This window comes from Ctenopharyngodon idella, chromosome 18, assembly GCF_019924925.1.
Source record: "Ctenopharyngodon idella isolate HZGC_01 chromosome 18, HZGC01, whole genome shotgun sequence".
Classification (NCBI taxonomy): Eukaryota; Metazoa; Chordata; class Actinopteri; order Cypriniformes; family Xenocyprididae; genus Ctenopharyngodon; species Ctenopharyngodon idella.
In genome coordinates this window covers 13,897,137-13,921,747 of record NC_067237.1, presented here as the reverse complement: position 1 = coordinate 13,921,747, position 24,611 = coordinate 13,897,137, and the positions used below count along the sequence as shown (strand labels likewise).

General features: G+C 37.0%; 1 protein-coding gene across 9 annotated transcripts in view; it reads right to left on the bottom strand.

Moving 5' to 3' along the window:
- The window catches only part of LOC127500066 (CUGBP Elav-like family member 4), a 121,476-nt gene that overhangs the window by 8,168 nt on the left and 88,697 nt on the right, over positions 1–24,611 (bottom strand). For 4 of the 9 annotated variants that reach the window (XM_051870947.1, XM_051870954.1, XM_051870949.1 and 1 more), the window contains 7 exons: positions 22,527–22,670; positions 21,036–21,183; positions 19,145–19,294; positions 15,817–15,879; positions 14,566–14,646; positions 12,341–12,484; positions 5,000–5,159 (listed from right to left, as the gene is read on the bottom strand). In XM_051870947.1, coding sequence (XP_051726907.1) covers positions 5,032–5,159; positions 12,341–12,484; positions 14,566–14,646; positions 15,817–15,879; positions 19,145–19,294; positions 21,036–21,183; positions 22,527–22,670 — 858 coding nt within the window. In that variant the 3' untranslated portion in view covers positions 5,000–5,031. Of the gene's footprint in view, positions 1–3,163; positions 3,239–4,999; positions 5,160–12,340; positions 12,485–14,565; positions 14,647–15,816; positions 15,880–19,144; positions 19,295–21,035; positions 21,184–22,526; positions 22,671–24,611 lie in introns of all 9 variants that reach the window. The other 5 variants (XM_051870948.1, XM_051870951.1, XR_007926247.1 and 2 more) reach the window with 4 other exon arrangements.

The window sequence follows — 24,611 nt, the reverse complement described above, 5'->3', positions numbered from 1 at the left end:
TCTATAGGAAAGCACAACCTGATTATCAGGTTCACTCAGAGGTGCAAGAAGGTTGAATCCTCCTCGTCCTACCTCAATACCCTCTTGGGACTTGTCTCTGGTGCTCACGGCACTTCAGAGACCACCCTTTGAACCTCTGCAGTCAGTGAAGTTAAAAATCCTGTCAATGAAGATAGTACTCCTGACTGCACTGGCTTCCATCAAGAGGGTAGGGGACCTGCAAGCATTTTTGGTCAATGAAGCATGCCTGGAATTGCCTGAATATGTGCCCAAGGTTCCCACCACTCCTTTCAGGGACCAGGTGGTGAACCTGCAGGCGCTGCCCCTGGAGGAGGCAGACCCAGCCCTCGCTTTGCTCTCTCCCGTCGGCGCTTTGCGCCTGTAAGTGGACTGAGCGCAGAGCTTCAGGATTTTAGAGCAGCTCTTTGTGTATAATGGAGGCCAGCAGAAGGGAAAGGCTGTCTGCAAGCAGAGATTGTCTCTAGATGGGACGTGGAGGTCCTAGGTGACAGTGCTCCTGACTGCACTGGCTTCCATCAAGAGGGTAGGGGACCTGCAAGCATTTTCGGTCAATGAATTGTGCTTAGAATTCAGGCCGGCCAACCCTCACTTTGTCTTGAGATCCTGGCCCGGATATGTGCCCAAGGTTCCCACCACTCCTTTCAAGGACCAGGTGGTGAACCTGCAAGTGCTGCCCCTGGAGGAGGCAGACCCAGCCCTTGCTTTGCTCTGTCCCGTGCCCTTCCCCTCTCGGGTTGAGAGCTCACTCTACCAGGAGTGTTGCCTCCCCCTGGGCTCTGGTGCACGCGCCTCGCCGACAGATATATGTAGATTTGTGGGCTGGGCAACACCCAACATGTTTTTATAGCCTTCATGTAGAGCCAGTGTGCTCCCGTGTGCTCACCCCGAGTGGCCAGTGAACACTGGGAACCCGCTTGGTGTCTCGCTTGCTGCGCCATTCCCCTCTACGGACCGGATACATGCACTTATTTCTGCTCCTCAGTTGAGCTCCCCAGACGGTGAACCCTGTTGAGTTCCTCCATCACCCTCGGCAGTCAGACATAGCAGTGCGTCCGACGCCAGGCCTAACACTTATTGGTTGACCCCTGTGCTAGGCTAGGTGCCCATATATTGTGATCCCCACGGTGATCCCATATGTGTATTCTTCCATGGTATGGCTTCCCTGTCAGTGAGCCCGTGTCTTTCCCTTTGGCAGAGTCCGCTCTGCCATCCCTACCGGTGTTGACTCCCTCCTAACTAGGTCGGAGCTACCTCAGAGACATTCCATATGTTGCACTGCCCTAAATGTCCAGTCCATATGTGTGATCTCCACGATACCTCCCTGCGGGCAGGATGTGGATTTCACAGCGTTCCTTTCTGCTTGAAAGGGCAGTGTCATCCAATAATGTTACTGAATGGGTCAAGTGGAATAGGCCCTGTCCTATCTTCCACCCCAACAGGTGCGGGGGGATCAGGTGGCTTACAAGGGGCGCTGGAATGGGCAGCAATAGTGATGCTTTGGTTGGGATCCCAATTCCTCAGTTCAGTTCTGACATAACATCAAACTTGACTGACTGAAAGGCAACATCTCAGTTACGTATGTAACCCTCTTTCCCTGAAGGAAATAACAGAGACGTTACATCCCGTCACCACAATTGCTGTACCACTGCCGGCTCTTTAGCGAAAACTGCGTGTCTGTGCGTTGCAGCCACTTCCGCCTTTATACCCGCGCTGTGGGGCGGAGCACGAGATGCAAATCTTGCACGACAATGTGCATTGGCTTGTTTATTTTACACTCGAAGGTGATAGGGCTCTCTATATTTATCTATTGATATATATATATATATATATATATTTTGATTTTGGGGTGAGATATATCTTAACCATGTTCTTGACAGGTTTCATAAGAAAAATAATCTTATATTTTCATGTTTATACAGGTACAAGGTCTATATGAAAGTGAACCGGCTGGTATGTTCTTGTAAATGGGTTTTCTAGGACAGAATCTCATTTAAAATACTGTGACCCTCCTGTGTGAACAAACAAGACCATGAACAACCACTGGAATACTGTACTTACTGTTTACTAACAAACGGTTTGATTTGAACATCAAAACTTACACAATGGAAATATGGAAATATGCAAAAAGTAACCAGCAGCTACAAGACAGAAGCAATAGAAGCAACGGCATGACAGTTTCTGAGTTTCCATTGAGGAAAAGCTTCCATCGACGGGTCATTTTTTCTGTCCACACTGAGAGCAAAAACACAACCGCAGCCAATTCAAACATATCTGATGTTTAATATAAAGTGTTTATTATGTGCTCAATCTGTTAGCACTGGCACTGTTGCCAACAAACATGATAAAATCCTAGTTCAAATTTTCAGCAGAGAAAAATAAACTCTTGTGTCATGTGTTTTATAAACTGCTATACTAGATGTAAAGGACAGTGTGTATCAGGATCTGATTAAAGCACCTCTAACTAAAAGCTCACAGATATTAAATCATCCACAACAAACACTGAAATATACAGTCCAAACCAGCAGCAATAACACCTAAAGATAATGTATATACATGCATTATCACAGAAATATAATGCACCTTATTAAAAAATGTTGACTCAGTAAACATCACTAATAATCAGGGTTGAATCTACAAGCGAAACTATTTCAGATCTCCTAATGAAAACAACATGTAGCAAAAGTGAAAGGTCTCGATTCATAAACACTGAAAGAATCTTCACCATTACATTAGAGATGGCAATTAAATGAAAAGAAATGTGTTTACGTACACAAAGCAAAGCCTTTGAAATCTCCAAAACACAAAATACACACCAGAACAAACACAGCTTGAATAAGGAAAGAAAGAGAGAGAAATATAAACCACAGAGAGCAAAATATCCACCACATTCAACGAGGAAGAGCACAACAACTCACGGTACAACAGCAATAAAGGAGCAAAGTTCACAACCCATCAAAATCAACCAATCAGCACTTGAGTTACGACGAGCGGCTCCAGCTATCAGAAGAGACCAGTTACACTCCACCACTGGAAACAGCAGAAGTATAGAGAGAGATACAGAGTTAATGCCACGTCATGCCACTGTCACAGCCGGTCACATGACGTCACCCACACCAACGTGACATCACTGGGAGGAACTTACAGCGCTGGACACGCGTCCTCTGATGGAAGACATGTGGCTACATAAGAGAGCGGCCCGTCCTGAGCTACCTGAGCCCTGCCGGGGTTCGTGCAATGAGAGAACAAAAACACAAGAATCCATGGCATTCGTCTCGTCAGCTTCATATTAGGATGGCTTTAGGAATTCATATTTAGCGGATAAATCATGACAGATATTTACAAGACAAAACATGTCAGTACTGTAAGACAAACACACAACGGGAACAGATGAACAGCCTGCGGTGAACGAGTTCTTGTACGTTATTTATCGGTCACATTCACCCTCATGTCGTTCCAAACCCGTAAGACTTTATCTCTTCAATGGAACACAAAAAGAGACATTTTGAGTTTGAGTAAGAACACACACAAATGAGATGCAATGAAGGGGGAAATTTGGATGCATTTGGGAAAACCTGATATAATGGCATGATAAAAAAATAAAATAAATAAAAAATAAAAAATAAATAGGTAAATAAATAAATTAAAATAAAATGGAGGGAAAACCTGATTTTATAACATGACAAAGACTAGACATTATAAAAAAATAAAATATAAAATAAAATATTGGAAAATTAAATATTGGAAAAATAAAATATTGGATAAATAAAATAAAATAAAATAAAATAATGGAAGAATAAAATAAAATAAAATAAAATAACAGAATGGAGGGGAAAATTTGGGTCCTTTTTGGGGAAACTTGATATTATTGCATGACTACAGAGCCCCGGACATGACATGCAGGAAAAAATAGTAGGCTAAATCGTGCACACGATTTATATTTCATTCCCTCAATTTACTAAAACGTGCACACGATTTACTATTTCGTTCCCTCGATTTATAAAACATGCACATGATTTAGTAAATCGAGGGAACGAATTAGTAAATCGTGCGCACGATTAAATTTTTTTTCTTGCATGTCATGTGCGGGGCTCCGTACACGACAAAGACTGGATAAAATAAAATAAAATAAAATAAAATGAGGGGAAAATTTGGCTCCATTTGTCACACAGAGACTTTAGCGCTGCAAAAAATTATGTTCTTCGACATTTTTGATTATTTTCTAGTAAAAATTTCAAAATTAAAAACAAATCAAGATACATTTACTAGAGTTGCAATATCAAAGGAAGTTTTGTTTTCTGGGAAATTGATCAAAATTAAGTGAGTTTAATATTAAAATGAGGAAAAGTACCTGCATATTGAACCAGAAAAATAAACATTTCAAACAAAAAGCAATTTTTCTGACCTCACTGGGGGATATTTGTTCTTGTTTTAAGCATTAAATAAGTCATTTTGCTTCTCCAGTAAATGCATCTTGATTTAAGAATGTTTAGATATTTGTGCTGGAAAACAAGACAGAAACACTGAGGAAGAGTATCATTTTTAGCAGTGAGAAGACTTTGAATATAGCATATGAACTTCTTTTATGATGCTTATTTAATAAACCGTCATTGTGCACAAAAGATCAGCGTGAATATTGCTCAAATCATACGGGTCTGTGACGACATGATGGATTTTTAGTTGAACTCTCTTCTGCTAAATTTATGTTTAGTTTCTCAGGTCTCAGCTACTTTTTACTTACTGTACTTTAACACACCTTTCAGTAATCATAAATTCATGAAAATGATCACTTTTAATAGCTTTTTAAAACACAATTAACTCTGAGGCCTGTCGACTCCTGACAGAAAGCCATTTTGCAGGGATTCTGCCTGAAGGTTTGCGCAGCACTTCATATATAGGAGCAGAAATACAGAACGGAGTCTGAACGGAGCACGTGATCAATGTGTGACAGAAGGAAGCCTGTGGAGGAACTCTCTCTGACCTGTGATGATCGTCGCAGCGGTCAGGTGAGGGTCAATACGGGCGGTTGGCGTCCTTCGGCCGCTTCAGCTGAACTTTGAGCCTCTTCATGCCGATCTGAAAACCGTTCATGGCCTGAATGGCCGCCTGAGCGCTGGACGGGTTATCAAAGCTGACGAAACCTGAGAGACAAACACACAATCAACAAGTGAAAATGTGTGTGGTGTTTGTCTGTGCAAACCTGTCCGCTTGAGGAATCTGAGAAGAATAATGAAGAACAATGCCATGAATTATTCCTCAACTTCTTTTAATCCTGACTAATCTCTTTTGAATAAAATATAACTTACTCTTTGTATTAGAGCTATTGTGCATAAGTGAGTGGATTGTATTATAAATTGTCTTCCATATTTATATATTGTACTGTGTTTTCTGTAATACTTTAGCTGATCTATATTTGTGTTAATCTCCTGCAGCATCTTCTCACAAGATCTGTCTAGTTGTGATGCAGTGTTTGACTTGTGCTATTTTGTTAGGTCTTAAGAATTATGAATATTAATTTTTTTTTTTTTTTTTTTTATCAGCTGAACTCTTTGGAGCTAAAATATTTAACATTTTAAGTTAATATTTCAATAATTTAACAACACATTCACATTCTCACAGTTCTCTGATGTGAGTTAATGGTCACATGACATGCAGGTAAACAAAAAAAGTTTTGATTTGCTTGTATTTTAAAATTATTTATCTTACATGTTTATGATTTAATTACAAATAATTACAAAATAAATCAAATAAAATAATGAAAAAATAAAAGAAATTAATGGGAAAAAATAATATAATGAAAAAATTAAATATTGAAAAACAAAATAAAAAAATAATGAAAAAATAAAAGAAATTAATGAAATAAAATAATAAAAAATAAAAATAATTTAAAAATAAAATAATAAAAAGAGATTATAAAATAAAGTAAAAATAAAATAATATAATGAAAAACAAAATAATGAAAAAATTAAATACTGAAAAATAAAATAAAAAATAATGAAAAATAAAAAAGTAATGAAAAAAATAATGAAAAAATAAAAGAAATTAATAAAAAGAAATTATAAAATAAAATAAAATAAAATAAGGGGGTAATTTGGCTCCATTTATCACACAGAGACTTTAGCGCTGCAAAAAATCATATTCTTCCTCAACACTTTTGATTATGAATCCAATACTAAAAAAAATAAATAAATAAAAATAATATAATGAAAAAATAAAATAATGAAAAACAAAATAAAATAATGAAAAAATAATAAAATAAAATAAAATAAAATAAAATAAAACAAAATAAAATAAAATAAAATAAAGTAAAATAAAATAAAATTCTGCACTGTCGGTCTGTTCTGTAAGTTTTTTCCTGGAAAAAGAAAATGTTCTGGAAAAACTCACTCAGCTTTGAGTTTGAGGATCATCCTCACTCACTCACATCACTGACGTTGGCGAGATTAATATTCTTACACTGCGATTTAAACCATGCATCTACACTGCAGTTCCTATGAGCATCTTTTATTATGTGCCAAAGTCAGTCCCGTTTGATGAGTTACAGAAGTTTAATACTTAGAGGCTTGTTTAAATCACTGAGTGGCTCCACTCGCCACAGTGTGAGCGACAGCCATAGAGATGCTTGACTTATCAAACATCTCTAATTACAACAAACCTACTGAGTCAGGTGACGATCTCTGTGTGTCTAAGAGCACTAGTGTACACGGCTGAAGAGTTTAAATCCTCTTCTTATCACACCTCACATCGCTGACCGACTGACGGCACAAATTTCCACCTGCCGGCCGATTTCATCGACATGCTGCGGCTCCGATTGAATTTGCGCGGACAGACCCTGCTTTTGTCAGACACAGACGAGATAAGACAGCGGCCCTTTAAACACACGGAGAGAGAGAGTCGAGCTGTCAGACAGCACCATTCGTCATAAATCAGCTTGTATCTGTCACGCTCTCTCTCTCTCTCAGTGGAGAACAGCTGAAAACAAGAGGAGACGAGTGAATGGACGGACATTACAGCTCCAACTACACTTCTGTGTCTTAAAGTCTCATAATGCTTTCAGATCGTATCTACATCGCTCAGTGTGATTCTAAAACATGACAAAATAAACAGATACACATTTACAGTCTTCCTCTTCTGATGACAGTATTTGTTATTGGAAAAATCTACACTACCATTCAAATGAAGTCTCTTCTGCTCAACAAGGCTGTGTTTATTTGATCAAAAATACAGTAAAAAATTGTGATATATTTTTACAATGTAAAATAGCTGTTTTCTATGTGAATTTATAGTAAAATATAATTTATTTCTGTGATCAAAGCTGAATTTTCAGCATCATTACTCCAGTCTTCAGTGTCACATGATCCTTCAGAAATCATTCTAATATGATGATTTGCTGCTCAAGAAACATTTATGATTATTATCAATGTTGAAAATGATATTTTTGTGGAAACCATGATTTTTTAGAATTCTTTGATGAATTTTGAGTATATTTTTGCCACACCCCTTTTCTAAATGACCCTGTTATAGCGGGTAAAGTTCAACTTTTTTTTGATAATTATTGATCTAGAGAGACCAGAGAATTGTCCTGCATTGGCTTGGTTCCGATCGGGTGAAAAACTTAGGACTAGTTTGCAAAAGTAGTTTTTTTTTTACAGAATTGTGAATATTTAATGAACGATTTGATTGACAAAGTTGTTCAGAATGAGGAGATCTAATAAATGATATGAATATTGTGTGGGTCTGTGAAACACCATGTGATTACAGAGCCGTAAAACTTGTTAGTTTTTCGAGTCGAACATGCCCACCGAGTTTCATTCCAATCGGTCTCCGTAAACCTTGTTTAATAGGTGCTCAAATTCATTAGCCGATGGCGGCCATGTTTTTTGAGATACGCCAGTGTCCTCATAGACTATCATGGCTCCTTGGATCAAGACACTGCATGCGAATTTCCAAGTCAATCACACTAACGGTTACAGCTGTTTTCAAGTTTGTCGTAGACAAAGTGTTTTATATCATTGTAATCCTTGGCTCAAGTCGAACAAAACCTGTATCTCTGATTTCATTTCTGCCTGGAAATTTTTTATTTTTTTGTCCAAAACTAGGTTTTTTGCCCGATCAGAACCAAACCAGTGCAGAAAGATTCTCTGGAGTCTGATTATCAATAATCATAAAAAAAAAGTTAAAATTTTGATTCACGGTCGCTAAGGGGCACCAAAATGTACGGTGTGGGTGGAGCCACTTTTACTAAAATGGCTGTAACTCGAGAACGAAATGAGATATTTGCACCAAACTCGATACACATGTGTAGGGGCTCAATCTTTGGTCACGATAAAAAAAAATCCTGTCGATTGGACACTAGGTGGCGCTATAACTTCAAGAAAACAGCTGTAACTATGCACCCGTTAGTCCGATCGACTTGAAATTCAAGTTGATCGGCCGCAATCATCCAATGAATTTTGAGCACCTATTAGACTAAACTTGGTGGTCATGTTCGACTCATGGCCCTAGAGGTCTGTAAGAATTTTGAAAGAAATCGGCCACAAGTTGGTGCTAATGAGTTTTACGCCTCAGTAATCACGTGGTGTTTCACAGATCCACACAATATGCATATCATTTGTGAAATATGTGAAAAACCTACTTTTGCGAACTAGTCCTAGGTTTTTCGCCTGATTGGAACGAAACCAGTGCAGGACAATTCTCTGGACTCTCTAGATCAATAATTATCTAAAAAAAGTTGAACTTTACCCTTTGGGTCACTATAACTGGGTTATTTAGAAAATGGGCCTGGCCAAATATACCTAAAAGCCTATAAAGCCTAAATGAAAACTCAGAACTTCACGAAAATAGGTGAGCACATGCAGCATATGAGTCTAAAGAAGCACGCCAATTTTTATGTAAATCGGACCATAAGTGGCGGTATAACTGTTAAAAACCTTTAAAAAACATATGTTTTTAATGGTTTTGGATGAAAATGTGTATAACTTTGGGTGTGGTCGACTTATTTTCACGGGAGTCACGTGCTTAGACTCCTGAAACCTTGCCGAGTCCAACGATACCAGACATGCCAGGTTTTGGCTTTTGTGCAACGTTGTGATTTAGCGCTTAAAAAACCTTTGCGAATATCTTCGAAACCGTTAGTCCGATCGAGACGAAACCAGTGTAGGAAACACGAAACCTAAGTTGATTGACTAAATATTAAAGCCCAAATGTCAAAATTTTGATAGGAAGTGCCAAAAAAATCCAATCAAAGACATTCTTGGGTCATTTTTTATGCTTTCCTATATACAAGTATCTATAACTTCAAAACGAACTGAGATATTTTCACCAAAATTAACATGCATATGTATGGACACACTCTGAGGACACACAAAAAAAGTCCTGGAGATCGGGCAACAGGTGGCACTATAACTGTCAAAAAACCTTTAAAAAACATATTTTTCCTTACTGAATTGCCTGTATTGGCTGTAAATGATCTTTTCCATCTATGATCTAAGTGTTTACATGCTTGCTGAATAAAATATAATACCTTAAAGTGCTTGAACCCCGGTAAATGCTGCTTGCAGCTTTAATTTTTTCATGTTATAGCGCCGTCTAGTGTCCAATCACCACGATTTTTTTCCTGTGACCAAAGATGGAGCCCCTACACATGTGTACCAAATTTGGTGAAAACATCTCATTCCGTTCAAGAGTCCATTTTAGTAAAAGTGGCCCCGCCCATTTTGAATGTTTTTGGCGCCCCTTAACGGCCGTGAATCAAAATATCAACTTTTTTGGGGTAACTTTTGATATTCAGTCTCCAGAGAACATGTCTGCACTGGGTGAATAACCTAGGACTAGTTTTGCAAAAGTAGGCTTTGGACAAAATTCAAAATGGCGCAAATGAAATCGGAGATACACGTTTTGTCCTTCTTGAGCCAAGGATTCCAATGATATTAGGCATTGAGTCTACGACAAACGGTCTAGGATTTATGAGCAGTTTCACGTTTTTGATCGCTGTAGCGCCACCTATTGGCTAATTGGGGTCATACCATGTCAGTCTCTCCCCAAATTGAGACCTACCATCTGGCCAAGTTTCAAGTCTCTAGGCATTACGGTTTGGTCTTCAAGAGTCACAAAAGTCAAACTAAAATGTGAAACTTTGAACCTCTGGTGGCGCTAGAGAGTTCACACACAGATGTGCAGAAAGACATTCATACAGCAGCAAATGAACATCACATCTGTGTTTCAGTGATCATCTGGAGCTCCAGCAACACTGTACAGAACGCAATCAATCACTGAAACACGATCAGCCGCCGCTTTACGCAGTGAACGTGTTTAACCGACCCACTGAATCAAGAGGTTCAGATAAACACGGCGGGAGCGGCGCATGTTTAGCCCGTCACTGATGATAAATGCACACGGATTTCTAATTCCAGCACATTCCGCTGACATGATGAAGTAATGAGGTAGAATGTGTTCGTCTCCACACCGGAGGAAGCTGATGAAAAAGACCTGATTTAATTTCCTTCCTGAGCAGCGTCTTTATCTAATTTTACTGCAACTTCGGAGGGAGCCTGCAGGCGCGGAGCGACAACCGAGACGCCGCGCTCGTGTTCGACAGCCAAGATCTTAATGAATAGTGATGAAAATAAACTTTAAATGTAAAGATGCAGAAAGAGACCTCAGCATGCGTCGACGCACTGAAGGCAGGAAGAAGCTTTATGAGAAATATAATGATCCACGCAGGAAGCACTTCACGCTTTCCATGCAGCTGCGAGACGCTCAGTGCAGAGGGCAAGGGAATTCTGGGTAAGACTGATGCTCATGTGGGTAAGGGTTTTTATCGTTAATAAAACTATTCAAAACATTTGTGTTAACTGAAATAAAGCTGAAAAAAAAAAATATATATAATTATTAGATCAAGAACTTAGAAAATAAACATTTATTTTTTTATTTTCTGTTATTCATCTGATATTTCTATATTATAGATTCAGACTTATTTCAATTAACAAAAATCTTTTTTTATTATTTATAATATAGTTATTTATATTATTTATAATAAATATTTTATTATTTTAATCAATTTATGTATAGTTTTATTTTTTATGTACTTACTGTTAGTCATTTTAGTTCTTCAAATTAAACTTTAGTTTTATTTAGTTTTAATTAAATAATAAATTAAAATTAAAATTAAATAATAAAATAAAATGTATTAAAATATAATCACATAAAACAAAAGACAAAACATAAAATTAAACAAAATATCATTTTTTGAAACATCAAAAACTAATAAAACTAATAAAAAAGATTTTTGTTTGAAATAAAGCTGGGAAAAAAATATAAATATTATATAAACTTAGAAAATAAACATTTCTATTTTTTCATTTTATAAGTTCTTCATCTAATATTTATTTTATATATATATATATATATATATATATATATATATATATTAGACAAACAACTTAGAATTTGTTCTTCATCTAATATTTATATTTTATTTTTCAGCTTTATTTTAATTAACAAAATATTTTTAATAGTTTTATTTTAGATTTATTTATTTATTTTAAAACTAAAACTAATAAAAATATTTTGGTTAATTGAAATAAAGCTGAATAAATAAAATATAAATATTAGACGAAAAACAAAATATATAAAAAATAAAATAAATAAAAAATAAAAATTAAAGTTGAACAAAAACTTAAACTTGGTTAAAGCAATAAAATGACTAACTGGAAATAAATAACAACTAAAACTGAAATAAAAGTAAATTAAACCTAAATAGTAATATTTAAAAAGAACAAAAACTAAAACTGCTGACAAAATCACATAACAAAATAACAAAAAATACACTAAAATTAATATATATATATATATATGTATATATATAAGCTAATGAATAATTATACTATATTATAGTAAGACTGGTGTGTGTGTGTGTGTGAGTTTGTGTGTGTGTGTGTGTGTGTGTGTGTGTGAGTTTGTGTGTGTGTGTGTGTGTGTGTGTGTGTGTGTGTGTGTGTGAGTGTGAGTGTGTGTGAGTGTGTGTGTGGCATCAGTCCTGACTGGAAAAGTAAAACAATCTGTGGTAAAGTGTGAGACGTGAGGGAAATGATGGCTATGAGGGAGACGGGAATGAGTTCTCAAGCCTCCGGCGGGAAGAATCTCATAACCGCTGGCTGATGAGGGAAGCGTGGCGGGAAAAGTGTGTGAATCTGCATGCTTGCGCATTCAGGCACGACGCCACTTCCCGAGCGTTAATTGCGACTTGATTAGTGCAGACGCGGGAAATAAAGGCACGAGACAAACTAATTGTGCTAAGTGAAGTGGCATTGTGGGTACTCACCAAAACATTTGCTCTGATTGGTGGCCCGGTCCACGAAGACTTTGGCGGAAATGACGTTGCCAAAGGGCAGAAACATCTGCATGAGCTCCGCGTCGCCGAACTCCTGCGGCAGGTGGTAAATAAATAGGTTACAGCCCTCCGGTCCTGCGAGAGAGAAAGATAAAGTCACGCAAATTAGATTTCACACAGACCCGTACCCAGAAGGCCGAGCGGCGCGCATGCTGATACATATTCAAAGGAGGATTGTTCTGTTGCCACCTGTTTTCAGCCTGTGATCTGGTAAAGGATTCAGACGTTAGCGTCTTTGTTAAACGGATATTTGATTAAACATGGATATGGGATTTGAAGTCATCCAGACTCTTCCAGGGTGTTGAGGCTTTTGGGAAAATTGGATCAACATAAATAATTCCTCAGTGTCTCCTGGAGCTTGGCAGGAAACTCTGACTCTTTCATGGCATGACAGAGACTGGAGATTTGTGCTGTCATTAAAACAGGGCTAATGGAGGAAACCATGAGTGCTAACAAGAACACAAAAGACAAGACTAAACTAAAATATCAATATTAATATTAAAAGCATATCAAATAAAACAAAAGACAACATATAAAAGTAATTAAAGAATAATATTAAAATCAAATAAATCAACAGACCAAACATACAATTGAATAATAAAACAAAAAATACAATTAAAATCAAATTTAAAAAATATATTAAAATCAAATCAAACAAAAGACAAAATATAAAATTAACTAAAGAATAATAATAAAATCAATAAAAAATATAAAAAAGACAAAATATAAATTAAAATATATCAAAATCAAATTAAATAAAACAAAAGACAACACTAAATTAACTAAAGAATATATTAAAATCAAATAAAATAAAAGACAACACACAAACTTAAAAAAATCAAATCAAATATATTAAAATCAAATCACAAAACAAAAGACAAAACAAATAAAAATATATTAAAATCACATAAAATAAAACAAAAGACAAAACATAAAATTAAATAAAATAAAAAATACTGTGAAAAAATCTAATAAAATAAAACAAAAGAAAAAACTAATTAAAATATATTAAAATCACACAGAATAAAACTAAAGACAAAATAAAATAAAATAAAAAAATATTATGAAAAAAATCTAATAAAATAAAACAAAAGACAAAAGTTAAAATATATTAGAAAAATAAAATAAAACAAAAGACAAAACATAAAATTAAATAATAAAATAAAAAAATAATATTAAAACCAAATAAAACAAAATACAAAACAAATAAATATATATATATCAAAATCAAAATAAAAAATACTGTGAAAAAATCACATAAAATAAAACAAAAGAAAAAATAACTTAAAATATATGAAAATCACATAAGACAAAATTAAATTACATTAAAAAATACTATGAAAAAAATCTAATAAAATAAAACAAAAGACAAAACAAATTAAAATATATTAGAAAAAATTAAATAAAACAATACAAAACAAAACATTATATTAAAATCTAATCACATAAAACAAAAGACAAAACATAAAATTAAATAAAATATAAAATTAATTTGAAAACTCAAATGAAATAAAACGAAGTAAAATAATAAAATAAAATATATTAAAATCAAATCACGTAAAAGGACAAAACATAAAATCAAACAAAATAACTGTGAAATAGATTTGGTTTGTATGTTTGTCTGGTTTAGTCCTCTGTGTTTCTCCGTCTGTTCTGGATTAAGTTTGAGGGTCAACTACATCCCGCCGGGCAAACAACAATCATTACAATCAAATTAACTACTTCAAAACACCTTCACAACTCATTACGATGATTGTGAGCAACTTCAAATTAATTTAATTGAGAAAATGCTTCTTACAAGAGCTGCACATTTACAGAAAGTTCAGTGAGGATTTCTCCTCAATAAAAACACAAACAGAATCTTTATGTCAGAATGAACCGAGAGCTTCTTTACATCAGTTTACTGACAAAAACTGTAATTATCAAACTGTGTGTCGTTCTTAAGGTCTAAGAATCAAACGCTGACAACAGAAAAAATCTAAACTCACATTCTGGCTCCAGGCTACATTCAGACTTTCTTTTGTATTTTGGATGAAGCTCTGATGATCTCCTCCCTCTCAAGCTCTCGTTTCATTTCCATTATTTATTGGGAACTTTCCGTCTGTCTCTCGGAGCAATTATCACCTTTTATCCGGAGGGGGCGGAGTCACACTCACCTTCCCGCTGTTGCTGGGGAATGATGGCTGGTTGCTGGGGAAACGCTTGGCTAATCGGCGCGTACGCGGCAGGATAGGCTGCTGTAACCGAGAGCGAGAAAGAGAATTCACCAGAATATATGAGTGTGAATCTTCCTTTCACACTCATCTTTACTCCGCTTCACCTCAATTATCAATTATATTTATTAACAGACGGTTGAAATCACATAATCTCAAAAAAATGATGTTCTTCCCTCAGTCTTGTTTTCCAGCACAAACATCTAAACATTCTTAAATCAAGATACATTTACTGGAGAAGCAAAATGACTGAAGATATTAAGTCTTGTTTACTGGAAAATTGATCAATTTTAAGTGAGTTTGAGCTTAAAACAAGAACAAATATCTGCCGATGAGGTCAGAAAAATAAACTTCATTCAAAGGGAAAACAAGATTATTTTTCTGACTTCATTGACAGATATTTGTTACATTTTTAAGCAAAAAAAAAAAGACTTAATATCTAACATAATTCTGCTTCTCCAGTAAATGTTATCTTGATTTAAGAATGTTTAGATATTTGTGCTGGAAAACAAGACAGAAAGAAGGAAGAAAACATTTTTCTGCAGTGTAATTAAAACTTGACAAGTTTCAGTTGTGGTTGTTAATTAAAATAAAGCTGTAATAAAACTAAATATAAACATTAGATGAAAAACGAAATGAACATTAGCCTCGGAAACTAACTGAAAAAAGTTTAAGCTGAAGCACCAAAATTACTAGCTAAAAATAAAGAACAACTAAAATTGAAATATAAATAAATTAAAAACCCTAATAAAAAAGACAAAAGCAACAAAATTACTAAAATGAAACTGAAAATATAAAAATAAAAATTCTAATAGTATATACAAGTACTATAATAGTTTTATTCATTTTTATATTAGCTTTTCATTTTATATTTTCTGTGAATAACACTGGTATTATGTGCAGTACACAACAAAGCATACTGCATCCCACAATGCAATGCATCAGCTGTGAATTTCCACATCTTTCTTGACTCATTATTTGATCAGCTAAACTGAATAAAAATGCTAAATAACCACATTTATTTCTCTGAAACTGGAAACCACATGTGTGCAATACTACATGCAACATAATGCGGTCATGTGATGATGATGTAGAACACGATTGTTTGGAAAGTTCAGCTCATCATGGCATAAAGCATATAATGTTTTCAGCGCTTCATAGAAACACAGACACACATGACGGACAGAGGCTCACCTGCATAGTGCTGAACACCGGCATACGCCTGCTGGAGAGGGTCCGCCACTGTCGGGCTTTGTGCTGCACACACACACACACACACACACACACACACACACACAGTTATTTTTACACAGCTGTTGTTTCACAGACTCAGACAGATGAAATGTGATACACTCCTCTGTGCTTCAATTTTACACATTTTTGTGGCAGGATGTATTCGGAAAAACATTAAAAATGAAAATCATAGAGATAATGGCTTTGAATTTCCACTATGAACATGTTTTCATAAGTGAATAAGTGATATGATATGGTTAGTTTAGATCAACTGATAAAACTCCAAGAAAGTGCCATGATTTATGATGAAAGATTTTAAATATATAAATTTAAAATGATTTTCTAAATTAATTTTGCCAAATAAAATTACTCAAATTTCTTATTTATATGTATATGTATGTATGCAAAAATTGTAAGCCTTTTTTTAAGATTTATGCATTTCAATTAATAGTAAATTTCTATCAAATTGAATTGAATAAATATTTAATTAGATAGAAATTTACTATTAATTGAAATGCATTAATCTTGAAAAAAGGCTTATTTATTTATTTATTTTTGAGTTTTTTTGAGTATTGACACATGCATTTTAAACAGATTAGGAATAACTAAAATAATGAACCTGGTGTCATTAGAAAAACACACCTGTGGGAACGTTTTCACTAGTCGCAAAATACGTACCATTCGAGGGTGACATGGGAGTGGATTTTCAAACCTCTCCCATCCCACTCCCACAAAAAAAAAAATCCCGTCCCATCCCAATCGAAAACGAAAAAACTGGGGGAAAATCCTGTCCCGTCCCAATCCCAGAAAATTGACTCACATTGCCTCCCACTCCCGTTTTGTGTTTTTTTGGTAGGAATTTTTTTGGCGATCTCTATTCTGTATTTAGAAATATTTTTGTGTGTGTATTTGATCGTTTGGACGTGCACCCGAAGCCCAAAGTGTAATTCATCTATATGCGATCCGTTTAGGAGCGCGCACACACAATTCAGCCCGGGGAACAGCGTCTCTTGCGTGGATTATTGTGCTTTCAACGTTTTAAAACGTTGATAATAATTATGACTTAAGACTGCATTTTACAACAATCACCGGTTGAGCTGATTCTGACGTTAAGTTTGGGTTCATGGAGGAACAAATGCACATTGCTGTGAAGGAAGGAAGTTGTGCTAGACAAAATGCGACTAGTTTAATAGTTTTACCACAAATATCTTCTTTCTGATGATCCTTGGAAGACAAAATCGAAATCAAAAATAAAATTAGCTTAATATCACAGGCCTAAAGTGTAAGCTGACGTTTGAATGTTTGGTCCTCTCCTCCATCGTCACAATTAAACGGGGCTTTGATGTTGTGCGCGTGCTGTAGCTTCTCTCTCTTCTGGATTGCGAATAGCAAAAATGCTTCATAGACAAATGTGCTAATATTATTGCATACAGAAACAGCTGGCGACTAGATATAATAGCAAGACAATGTATTTATGGCAATAATAAATGTATGTGTATTTTCTTCATAAATTCTCCAGTACCGACAGCAGAACCGTTAACGTCAGAGCTCATCAATACACCATAATTTGCCACGGTGCCCATTTAATACCGGGTTTCTGAACTTATCTCTACCCACACCAAAGCAAACAGAAGAGAATAAAAAGACAGGGCAACTACAATTGAGTTCAAAATTAAAATATATAGTTTATTTATATAAACTATATTTGTGTATTGTTATTATGATTCCCGGTCCCGCCCACTCCAGCTAACATTTTTTCCCGTCCCGTCCCAATCAAGTGATTAATAGTGATTTTGTTCCCGAAAAAACGTCAGCCTCTAGTACCAATACGTACATATCACTGCAGTTTCAATGTGAAATGTCCACTGAGTGGCGCTAAAAGCATGTTCGTTTTTTTTGCGGAACAGATAAACGTGAAAATGGTACGTTTTTACAACGTTGGTTTTTATACGAATCACTGCAGTTCTGTTTTGAAACTTTGTCCGGTGAGTGGCGCTAAAAGTGTAATGCTCCGTTATTTTTTAAAATAACGTACCACCAACACTACACCTAAACCTACCCGATAGTGTTAACAAAAGCAAATGTGACATAAAAAGCATCCGTAATCGTGCTGTTTTAATCTCTCATCTTTGAGCTCTTTTACCGTGACTCATTCTTCCCCAGATTCAACAATGGCGGACAAAATCATCGTCGCTGTACGATCTTCATACTTTTATAGAAACAGAAATAAAAAGGATCTTGCTTGGAAGAAAGTGAGTGAGGAGGTCGGACAATCTGGTAAGTTGTAAAAAACGCTCTTTACTCAATTTGAGCTATATATATACATATTGAGACTACAAGCTAGCTAAAGCCGGCAAATTGAGCTTATTCGCCGTATTTTACAACTACTTTCTGCTGACAAGTTGATGTGTTTATTCAGAGGAAGTGTGCAGAAACGAGACGAGCCGCCTGGCAGAAGCCCCTCTCATGACGCGAATTCGCGTCTGTTGTGAAGTGAATTTCACGTGCGAATGAAGCGAGTAAACTCAAAATGTTCAAGCGTCCAACTACGCGCGAATAGCGCGATTTATTCACGCAAGCCGCGTCTGGTGTGAACGCCCCATAACGGTGTATGAAAACGGTTAAAAGCGCTTGCCGTTTTACTTCCTCTAGTGTTCATTTCGGTTTGAAACTGCAGTGATATGAACGTATTGGTACGTATTTTTGCGACTCGCGAAAACATTCCCACAGGTACGTCTCTCTATGAGACCAGGTTGAAAATAATAACTGAAAATAGTCATTAAATATTGTAAAAAAGAGAGACACATCTCAGGCCAGACTTGTTTTTTACTTTAATAAATAAGTATGGAAATGTTTAAACAATAATAATAATAATAATAATAATTTTGGCCAAAGAAAATTTCTAAATTTCTATTTATTTATTGAACCTGCATGAATACAAACATTCCTTGACATGCATTTTAAACATACAAGGAATAACTATAATAATAAAATAATAACTAGAATATCTGCATTAGTCAGTAAAAACCAATAAAATAAAAAGAGAGACCCGCCTTAGGCCAGACTTGAACCTGTGTTGCCCACATAAGCACTATAAAGCTCAATGTGTCAAAACAGCTCAGACAGGTTGTATCTTGTTGTGCTAGTCTCAGTTATTGCTGGTTCTGATACTGATTCTGTCAGTGCTGATTCTGTACTGTTTTAGCTGCTTTATTGCTGGTTCTGACAGTGAAGGGACTCCAGCATCTAAAGCACGACACACGCGGCTGAAGCGAGTATGCGGTGTCACCTGGGTACGGATGGATGCCGTTGGTGTAGATGGTTTCGGAGGTGGGCTGTCCGTTGGTTTGGTGAGGGAGGGCGCTGAAGCCGTTGACCCCGATGGGAGCTGCGAGGCTGGGCACAGCCGTGGCACTGATGCCTGGTGGAGTGCTGGTGCCTGCAATCACAAATACTAAATATTCACACTTAATATTAAGTAATATCGATAGACTGCACTGACAATATCTGATGAGAACAAAACTTGAGCTGAATAACGACACTATTGTCTTCTGTAGAGCTCAATTAGTCTCATATTATTATAGTCTCATAGTTACTGTCCTGTTGGTCACTGTAAAGCTGCTTTGAAACAATCTGTACTGTATGAAGCGCTGTAGAAATGAATGTTTCACTGGACGCAGGAGGTCGAGTCAAAGCATTAATAAGTGCTGGTCTCCGGTCACAGACGCGTCTCTTCGCTGCCCTCCTGACACTGATCGTTCAACTTCTTTCGGCTTTTCTCCAAGGGCATTTCAGTCGTGGCAGATTAAAGCTGACGGGTAACAAGAGTGTGTGTCCACATCACGGATTATCAAAGCGGGAAAACTGACAGACGAGAGGGAGAGGAAGCGCTTTAATTAATTCCTTGTGACCCTTCGTCTGAGGTGTCAGCGGGCTTTTGTAGCTGGACGCTCAAAGTCAAGCAGAAGACACATCAGGAGTGTGTGTGTGTGTGTGTGTTTGTGTGTGACGGGGGTCAAACGGGGGTCTGGGATTATCCGTCACAAATCTCCACTCCTGTATTCTTCAGTCAAGGACTCTCTGGTCAAAGGCATCAGATTGGCTGCGTTCCCGGGTTCATCCTCAAACTGAGACGGATCATTTCCCATCACACCTTGTGTTTTACTGAGCGATTGTGATTGACAGAGACACACTCGCTCTGTTTCAAAACCTTGTGACCTTGTAATTTATTTCTGTGATCAAAGCTGAATTTTCAGCATCATTACTCCAGTCTTCAGTGTCACATGATCCTTCAGAAATCATTCTAATATGATGATTTGATGATTAAGAAACATTTATGATTATTATCAATGTTGAAAACAGTCATATTTGTGTGGAAACTGTGACACATTTTATTTTTCAGGATTCTTTGATGAATAGAAAGTTTGAAAGAACAGCATTTATTTGAAATATAATATTTTGTAACATTATAAATGTCACTTTTGATCAATTTAATGCATCCTTGATGGACAAAAGTATTAATTTCTTTAAAAAAAACTTAGTGAACAGAGATCCATTCAACAGCAATGACACGTTTACTGTGAATATGTCAACATGACATCACTTCCTGTTCGGCATCCTCGTCAAATTAATTGAGTTACACAAATTGGTGCATCAAAAAGCTTTAAAATAACAATAATAATATTAGAAAATCTAATAAAAGCTGTAGGACGAGATCAAAAAGTAAGTTTGAGACCAAAAAAATAAATAAAATAATTGTTTCTATGCCTTTCAGAAGTCAAACTGAAATGTTAATTATTCTTTAAAAAAATCTTACTGACCTCCATAGTGCACAGCACAAACAAATATGGAATTTGAATATTAATTTTTTTTTCCACTCATTGCAATGCATTCTGGGATTATCTTTATGAATGATACCCCGATGCTGTCTGCTCACTAGGTTTTGTAAGAGCTTCTGTGTGGATACGTGAATGCAATGGAAAGAAGCTGAAAAGGATGAAAACAAAAAACCCTTGTGGTGACAAACAACAGTGAGATTAACGTCCGAGACGAACACTTGTTGCTCTGGAGAACACAAACTGATGAAAACCGTTTCCTGCGAGAGGAGCGATTGATCCTGCTGCCTGCTTTAATTAAAGCTTTATTTGTGTGTGTGTGTGTGTTTGGATCACTCCTCGTACCTGAAGACGGCGTCATCGGCGCAGCCACCAGACCGTTGACGTTGAAAGCTGCCATTTGCTGCATCTGAGCGGCGGCGATCGCAGCCATGGGGTTCAGATACGAGCCCTGCGTCGCCGCCATGAGCGCCGCCTGCTGCTGCATGATCTGCTGCAGACACACACACAACAACCGCTCTTCATCAGTGCTTTTGTCTGGTTTTCTAGTACAAATATCAATGGAAGCTTGTTTCCACCACTAAATAAAAAAATAAAAAAGGCAACTTTATATTTCACAACAACTTTTTCAATTCTATTTTAGAAACGTTTTCTATTCCTTCAACGTTGCAGCTGGAACAACAACATTCAAAAGTATGACAATGATAATCTCAGGTTCTATATGGTTGCAAGTGCAGTGTGCTTGCAGAGAGACTCCGCCCACTCTCTTCTGATTGGTTGTGATTTTGGATTGATTTGGTTGCAAGTGCAGTGCGCTTGCAGAGAGACTCCGCCCACTCTCTTCTGATTGGTTGTGATTTGTGATTGCTTTGGTTGCAAGTGCAGTGCGCTTGCAGAGAGACTCCGCCCACTCTCTTCTGATTGGTTGTGATTTTGGATTGATTTGGTTGCAAGTGCAGTGCGCTTGCAGAGAGACTCCGCCCACTCTCTTCTGATTGGCTGTGATTTTGGATTGATTTGGTTGCGAGTGCAGTGCGCTTGCAGAGAGACTCCACCCACTCTCTTCTGATTGGTTGTGATTTGTGATTGCTTTGGTTGCAAGTGCAGTGCGCTTGCAGAGAGACTCCGCCCACTCTCTTCTGATTGGTTGTGATTTGTGATTGATTTGGTTGCAAGTGCAGTGCGCTTGCAGAGAGACTCCGCCCACTCTCTTCTGATTGGCTGTGATTTTGGATTGATTTGGTTGCGAGTGCAGTGCGCTTGCAGAGAGACTCCACCCACACTATCTTCTGATTGGTTGTGATTTGTGATTGCTTTGGTTGCGAGCGCAGTGCGCTTGCAGAGAGACTCCGCCCACACGTGTCTGATTGGCTGTGATTTTTGATTGATTTTGACGCATCTGGTGTGAACAGACAAATTGCTTGTTACTGTAATCTTATTGCACTGCATTTGGTTAGAACCTGGTGCAATTCAGACTTTTTTTCTCATAATTGCGAGTTTAAATCTCACCATTAGGACTTCATAACTCAACTGTAAGATATAAACTTGCAATTCTGACATTTCTTCTCACAATTGTGATATACAGACTTGCAATTGTGAGAAATAAAGTCAGAATTGTAAAATTAAAAAGTTGCAGTTACCTTTTTTATTTTTTATAAACAAGCTTCCATGGGAAAGAGGCTGAACAAGATGACACAAACAAAGAACCTACACATCACTAATATATCTTGAGTAGCCAGTGACCGTAGGCATGGACAAATGTATAATACAAAGCAGTCCACTCTTTTTTGGCACAAATGAACCTTATAAAAATGGTAATCTGTGTGTGAGACTTACAGCGTGTGTGTACGCTCCATATGCTCCAAACTGGATGGTCATGGGACTGAAGATGCCGAGCTGACCCGCCATCTGATGCATCCTGCGCAGGGTTCGTTCCTTATCGGTGTCTGCAAACTTCACCACCAGACTGGAGGACGCTCCCTGAACACAAACACACATATAATTCAAGGTATATTCCTAAAAGACAACCTATTATGCCCTTGATAAAGTCTTGATGTTGTTTTTGTGCTCCACTAGAACAGGTTTTCATGTTTGAATGTTGATTATTTTCCTCATATTCTCCATTGTTGCAGCTCCTCTCTTCCCAGTCTGTCAGTAACGCTCTGTCTCTATGAAGCCCCTCCTTCTGAAAAGCACAATGTGCTCTGATTGGTCAGCTGGAGCAGTGTGTTGTGATTGGTCAAGCGCTTCGAGCGTGTTTGGGAAATGTGTTTGAGTCGCAGCACAGATCAGCAGCAGGAGTCAGGTTTCATTCATCACGAGAGTGAGGAGCTGACTGACAAGACGATAGCAGAAGATTCGCTTTCAAAGCAAAATGTAAAAGCGCCTATTAAAATGTGTCCCGCCCCTTACCATAACCGCCAGTTTCAACACACTACTAACTAACTCAACCAGGCCCCGCCCCTTTATTCTGTGCATGAATTATTTAAATGAGGAATATTGTGACGAAAACTCAAGACTACAATGGAGGCGTTTCAGGGAGTTCAGAAACACTGACACTGATATAGAGAAGAACTGGAACTTTGCAGAGCTTTTTCATGCTTCAACAGCAACATTACACACTAAAGACAGATGAACACGGGAGAAAGCATAATGGGACCCCTTGCACTTATATCTCTCTGTCGGACTCACTCTGACGTAGCTGAGAGCAATTAAATCTCCGCGGCTGCTGCGGCAGACATTGATTCATTTAATTGGGCTCTACGGCTGTCATCAAGACGCATGATGTGAGCGGAGGAGATCTATGAGTGTCTCGGAGGAGTCGCGTCCCTGCAGTACACATTAAAGTGAAGTGTGGACTCAACGCCACAGCGGACGGACCCTCATTACAGCTGTCAGAGGCCTCCGTATTGACTGAGGTCGGGCTGTGCGGCTCATATTGTGCTGTACGGATGTCGATTCCCCGCAGCGGGAATCCAATGAAATCATTCATATGGAGACAGTAAGCAGTCTTTAATGGGATTCAAACACACACCAGGATGATCACATTTGATTTTGTAGGTATTTGTAATTAAAGTAAATCAACCGCATATAAATAACAACAACAAAACTTTATTTTTATAGTGCCTTATGAAGCAGATTGTCAAGGCGCATGTATAAAATACAAATCTTTATACATATGAAAAACACAATAAGTCTTACAACAGAAAAAAAATAAACCAGAGTCAAATAAAACCTAACCTACAAAAGTATGTTTCAAGATAAGATGATGTGAATGTCTGATATCATTAAATGATGGAGAAACAGTTTAACTGTCAACAAAACTTAAAAAGTACAAAATATAACATTAGTGTAACATTAAACATGTTTCACTCTTTAACTAGTGTGTGTTTGTGTCCATGTCTGTGTGTGTGTCCATGTGTGTCTGTGTGTGCGTGTGTCCGTGTGTGTGTTTGTGTGTCCGTGTGTGTGTGTGTGTCCATGTGTGTGTCCGTGTGTGTGTGTGTCCATGTGTGTGTCTGTCTGTGAGCGTCTGTGTGTGTCCATGTGTGTGTCCGTGCGTCTGTCTGTGTGTCCATGTGTGTGTGTGTGTCTGTCTGTGTGTGTCCATGGGTGTGTGTGTGTGTGTCCATGTGTGTCTGTGTTTGTGTGCATCTGCGTCCATGTGTATGTGTCTGTGTGTATGTGTCCGTGTGTGTGTGTGATAAAAATTAATTGAATCCAATTAAACATTTAATCTAATTTATTATATATGCAATAAAAAAGCAATCTATGAATTCAATAATATATGAATCTCAACAAAGGATCTATAAATGTTTGTATATCTCTAAAGTTGTACATATGTAAAAAGGTTTATGTTTTAAAGCATGTTGTCCAGTTGATATATAAACATAAGAATACAAAACTGAATGGAGAAAAAAA